This window comes from Sycon ciliatum, chromosome 12 (genome assembly GCF_964019385.1).
Source record: "Sycon ciliatum chromosome 12, ocSycCili1.1, whole genome shotgun sequence".
In the NCBI taxonomy this organism is placed as follows: Eukaryota; Metazoa; Porifera; class Calcarea; order Leucosolenida; family Sycettidae; genus Sycon; species Sycon ciliatum.
The window spans coordinates 28311660-28317899 of record NC_088654.1 but is presented as its reverse complement, the minus strand read 5'-3'; the positions used below and the strand labels follow the sequence as shown (position 1 = coordinate 28317899).

The following is a 6240-nucleotide window of genomic DNA, read 5'->3' as shown; positions in this document are numbered from 1 at the left end:
TTCTTACGGGTACCCTATAATATGTTTGAATAAGGCATTCCCACAGGCCTAAGTTCTTCTTACGGGGTACCCTATATGTTTTTGTATGGATTGCTATTCACTCTTTTGATGAAAATTATTTTATGATGTCGAAACATTATTGACGTTTCGGACCAGTCATCCATCTTCAGAACCATGATGGGTGACTGGTCCGAAACGTCAATAATTATACTCCTTACAGTATTGGTGTACAGATGATGTTGGACTAGGGTCCGGCGGATTCTGCTGGCAGAAAAATTGGCAGAATTCGATACTTTTTCTGGTAAGTTTCATGCATGTTTGGTATGTGGATAAAAAATTGAGCAGAATTGGAGGAATTGCCGCCATAAGGTTTGTATGGTTCTGCCAATTTCACTGCTTTTAAAGCAGAATCTGCCACCTTTTCGAGCAGAATCCGCTGGTCCCTATGTTGGACATATCGCTCTCCACTTCCCCAAGCTATCGCTCTCCACTTCCCCAAGCTATCGCTCTCCACTTCCCCAAGCTATCGCTCTCCACTTCCCCAAGCTATCGCTCTCCACTTCCCCAAGCTATCGCTCTCCACTTCCCCAAGCTATCGCTCTCCACTTCCCCAAGCTATCGCTCTCCACTTCCCCAAGCTATCGCTCTCCACTTCCCCAAGCTATCGCTCTCCACTTCCCCAAGCTATCGCTCTCCACTTTCCCAAGCTATTGCTCTCCACTTCCCCAAGCTATCGCTCTCCACTTCCCCAAGCTATCGCTCTCCACTTCCCCAAGCTATCGCTCTCCACTTCCCCAAGCTATCGCTCTCCACCTCCCCAAGCTATCGCTCTACACTTCCCCAAGCTATCGCTCTCTACTTCCCCAAGCTATCGCTCTCCACTTCCCCTAACTATCGCTCTCCACTTCCCCAAGCTATCGCTCTCCACTTCCCCAAGCTATCGTTCTCCACTTCCCCAAGCTATCGCTCTCCACTTCCCCAAGCTATCGCTCTCCACTTACCCAAGCTATCGCTCTCCACTTCTCCAAGCTATCGCTCTCCACTTCCCCAAGCTATCGCTCTCCACTTCCCCAAGCTATCGTTCTCCACTTCCCCAAGCTATCGCTCTCCACTTCCCCAAGCTATCGCTCTCCACTTCCCCAAGCTTTAGCTCTCCACTTCCCCAAGCTATCGCTCTCCACTTCCCCAAGCTATCGTTCTCCACTTCCCCAAGCTATCGCTCTCCACTTCCCCAAGCTATCGCTCTCCACTTCCCCAAGCTTTAGCTCTCCACGTCCCCAAGCTATCGCTCTCCACTTCCCCAAGCTTTAGCTCTCCACTTCCCCAAGCTATCGCTCTCCACTTCCCCAAGCTATCGCTCTCCACTTCCCCAAGCTATCGCTCTCCACTTCCCCAAGCTCACACTGACAGCGTACAGTCTAGTTGAGGACAAACCGGAAAGCCTTCATGCGAAACCAGTCTCCTTATTGAATGTACATTCCTGGAAGTACACACTTCTGTACGAAAACTCTACTTGGAACAAAGGATATTTGTTCAGCTACATATCAGGGAAAGTCCCATCGCAACACATACTAATACTAGTCTTGCAAGTTAACGAAAAGGCCCAATTCCTTTTGAGTAGCCTTTTGAGTAGCCTTTTGAGTAGCCTTTTGAGAAGCCTTTTGAGCAGCCTTTTGGGTAGCCTTTTGGGTAACCTTTTGAGTAGCCTTTTGAGTAGCCTTTTGAGTAGCCTTTTGAGTAGCCTTTTGAGTAGCCTTTTGGGTAGCCTTTTGGGTAGCCTTTTGAGTAGCCTTTTGAGTAGCCTTTTGAGTAGCCTTTTGAGTAGCCTTTTGAGTAGCCTTTTGAGTAGCCGTTTGAGTAGCCTTTTGAGTAGCCTTTTGAGTAGCCTTTTGAGTAGCCTCTTGAGTAGCCTTTTGAGTAGCCTTTTGAGTAGCCTTTTGAGTAGGCTTTTTAGCAGCCTTTTGAGTAGCCTTTTGAGTAGCCTTTTGGGTAGCCTTTTGGGTAGCCTTTTGAGTAGCCTTTTGAGTAACCTTTTGAGTTGCCTTTTGAGTAGCCTTTTGAGTAGCCTTTTGAGTAGTCTTTTGAGTAGCCTTTTGAGTAGCCTTTTGAGTAGCCTTTTGAGTAGCCTTTTGAGTAGCCTTTTGAGTAGCCTTTTGAGTAGCCTTTTGAGTAGCCTTTTGAGTAGCCTTTTGAGTAGCCTTTTGATGTATTTAGTACTGAGTGTCGTAAGGCTCTAATGGAAGAGGGTCTTATCCATGTACTTACTAAGATGTTCTGATACATATTTAGCACAGGTGACAAGGCTACGTACAACAATTATAGATACCAGGCGTATTTGGTATCGACGTCCTGGTTTTGAAAGGTTGAAACCTTTCCTAGAGTTCGTTCATTGAATGGTTAGCAGCCACTATAAAAAAACGGTATGGATGTCTCAGTTCACAAGTTCTTGCTGTCAATGCGACAGACTTATTTTTCAAGCAGAGATCAGCAGACAGTGAACAAATCTACAGTTGATACATTTCAGGTACACGTTGTGTTTGTGTGCATATCAGCAAGAAGCGGATATAACATCAGAAAAAAGGAAGAGCTGGGAGAACTTCTACAAACAGCTGAATTGTAAGTTGTGTGCATTGTACTTTTCTTTGCAATATACATGTAGCTACCTAGATTTTCCCAACACTAGTTAGAATAAAAATCAAAAGTTCAGGTCTTCGTTTGATGGTTCACCAATACACTAGTATCTTGAAACTGTCCGCCTCTCCACACTTCGCTCTTGGCGCACATTCACCACACCAAAACGAGGACATTCGCTCTTGGGTAGATGTTCCACATCTCCCAGACATCTGTTTCGCAGTGTGGAGAGATGGACGGGTTGTAATTACTTTCAAATGGCGGAGTCCGTTCCAGCTTCTGAGAATACCAATATATTGGTTGGTTGTTATATTTTATTTTACTTTGCCAGAATGAACAGGCATTTCTACCTTCTTGCCTGGACAAGTGACAAAAGACGAAGAAAGGAAAGAAATATTACATGAGAGTGTGAAGCATGCATGATGAGAGAGGAGATAGAGATAGAGATAGATAGATAGATAGATAGAGATAGATAGAGAGAGAGAGATAGATAGAGACTGCTTTATTGCCTGGACAAGTGAATTGTCCAAGTAAAATATATCTTCATACTAGTGTAAACCCCTTCTTAAATTTCATCAATTGGAGTACTTCAAGTAGGAAGATATTACTTGTCGATGCCATCATCATTTTGGCCTCTCAATTCAGCGGAATTCACTGGCGTGTAGTGCCAAGATTCTCTTGCCATCAGGCAACACTACCCAAGACGAGACGAGTGACTGGTAGACTGTTCTTGCTGGTGTCCGCAAGCGCTCTGGGGTCTCGTCGGGTCACAAGGACACCTTATGCAGCAGCTATTTCTCTTATAAGATTGCATGCTTCACACTCTCATGTAATATCTATTTCCTTTCTTCGTCTTTTTGTGAGAGCTTGGGCAATCCACTTGCCCAGGCAAGAAGGCAGCAATGCCTGTTTGTTCTGGTGAAGTAAAATAAAATATACCAACCAACCAGCTGATGATGCTGATGGTGTTCTGTAACTACCACGTGTCGAGCTCGGCCGGAGAGCTCAGTTATAGTGTGATGGTTGATGCTAAACAAATATCGATTTTAATGAACAGTTTTAACTATGGACTCAGATGGCGAGCCAATGTAATCCTGGAGAAATATATTGAAAAGGAAGGACAACATTGTTACGTGTTATGACCAACTATCCACCAAAGTAACCAGAGAATATACATATACAATCACCAGAGTGCGACAAGACGCAATACTGACCAGGGAGAGTACTCACACATTCCTAATCTGAACGTTTGGAAGATTGTCGGGTTGCGTTTCGAAGATGTCACGGTTCTAGCCACATGTACATTATACATGTAGGTGGTATGAAGACTACGTAACCTGTTTTATACCTCACTCCATAATACACTTTATCACAGTCTTGGGCAAGATCACCCTTAGTGGTGTATATATCTCCATAATACACTTTAATACAGTCTTGGGCAAGATCTTCCTTAGTGGTGTATATATCTCCATAATACACTTTAATACAGTCTTGGGCAAGATCTTCCTTAGTGGTGTATATATCTCCATAATACACTTTAATACAGTCTTGGGCAAGATCTTCCTTAGTGGTGTATATACATGTATCTCCATAATACACTTTAATACAGTCTTGGGCAAGATCTTCCTTAGTGGTGTATATATCTCCATAATACACTTTAATACAGTCTTGGGCAAGATCTCCCTTAGTGGTGTATATATCTCCATAATACACTTTAATACAGTCTTGGGCAAGATCTTCCTTAGTGGTGTATATATCTCCATAATACACTTTAATACAGTCTTGGGCAAGATCTTCCTTAGTGGTGTATATATCTCCATAATACACTTTAATACAGTCTTGGGCAAGATCTTCCTTAGTGGTGTATATATCTCCATAATACACTTTAATACAGTCTTGGGCAAGATCTCCCTTAGTGGTGTATATATCTCCATAATACACTTTAATACAGTCTTGGGCATGCTCTCCCTTAGTGGTTTATATAATTCCATATACAAATATTACACAGCAATGAATCAAACAAGTCTCTGTCCACTGTTACTCCGATTTTCGTGTAAAAACACTAGAATATACATGACTTTATACATGTGTTGAGAGAAGAGTGCAAAGGTGATGGAGGTACAACATTTCAATAGCGCGAGGAAAAGGGGTGACAGCGGAAAGAGACTTGTTTGCTTCATTGCTGTGTAATATTTGTATTACTGGCTCTGTCCACTGGACATTGAGCACTGTAAGCAGCCTTTGGACTTTAGACAAAACTGTCTATCTCCATATACATGTACACCGCTAGGGGAAATTAGAAGTAGTTGTCGGCGAAGAACAAGCCATTAGGAGGCCACACACGGTGAATATGGAGAGGTATAAATATATTGTAACAAAGGTACCTCGTGTACATGTATATTGAGATTGACACCAGTTATAAAAAACCTCGGCTTCGCGTCGGTTTTCATACTGGTGTAGTTTTTGTGTGGTTTTTGTGAGGGTTTTGTGCAGTTTGTACAGTTTTTGTACAGTTTTTGTGCAGTTTAGTACAGTTTTTTTACAGTTTTGTGCGGTTTTGTGCAGTTTTTGTGCAGTTTTTGTACAGTTTTTGTGCAGTTTTTGTGCGGCTTGTTGCACTCGCTGACTTCACTTGCACATGTACATGGTTACTTTGGTGCACAGTTCGTGATCATTGTTTTCTTTCTCTTTCTACCGTGTGTGTGTGTGCGTGAGTGCACGCGTCTGTGTATGCGTTTGTGTGTGCGTACATGTACATATTTCCACCTGACGTACATTTAAATACTGAAGTAATGTGTATGTACATGATGTTACATGTGTGTGTTTGTGTGTTTGTGTGTGTGTGTGTGTGTGTGTTACTGTAGGAAAGATGATGCTGATTCACCACAGCTGGTCACTGGTACTCTCGTTAGCCATCGTGTTGCCATGGTACTGTGTAGCCCTGCCAGCCAATGACGGCCATGGCTCCACATCACGTGATGACCAGGAGTCAATGGCGTCACTGGAGACAGAATGGGAAGAGGTATTGGTGGAGCACCCACGAACCGAAGGCAGCAACGGTGGCAGCATTGATTACCGACTGGACCACGAGTCATGTCGCAGCGAAATGACCGATATTCTGGTTAAACGAGCTGGCTGCCTCAAGCGTGTATCTATCGGAGTCTGTTCGGGAACGTGCATGTCTAAGCCGGTCTTCCTAAAAACTCACCCTTTTGTAAAATATCCCTGCTCAAAGTGCTTTCCTGTCACATCCAAACCGTATCGAGTGGATATGAACGATCAAGAATGTCGGCAGCAACGACTGGAGAAGGGCAAGGAGGACAAAAACAAATCATTCTCCAACATTTTCTTACTCAGTGCAACCAGCTGTTCGTGCCAGGCATCCGCAATGAAACAATAGAATTATTTCTCAATCACCAATTTCGCTGAAGAAATACAACGGTTGTGAACAACAGATTCTCACCTCTTGCCATCATCACTATTGAATGGTAGAAATTACCTACTTGAGAGATCAGTGCAAGTGGTCACCACAAGATTTTATTCTTCGCTATCCCCTCCAAGATATTACTATCAATTTTAACCAATGAATATCAATTTTATTCTTTCAGA

The 6240-nt window shown here is 43.3% G+C and overlaps 1 protein-coding gene across 1 annotated transcript; it reads left to right on the top strand.

Annotated features, from left to right (window-relative positions):
- Positions 1–445: 445 nt before the first annotated feature.
- LOC135828120 (uncharacterized) lies at positions 446–1150 on the top strand. Its single transcript, XM_065340552.1, has one exon. It carries the CDS (start codon positions 446–448, stop codon positions 1148–1150), a length of 705 nt encoding a protein of 234 aa, XP_065196624.1.
- The last annotated feature ends 5090 nt before the right edge of the window (positions 1151–6240 follow it).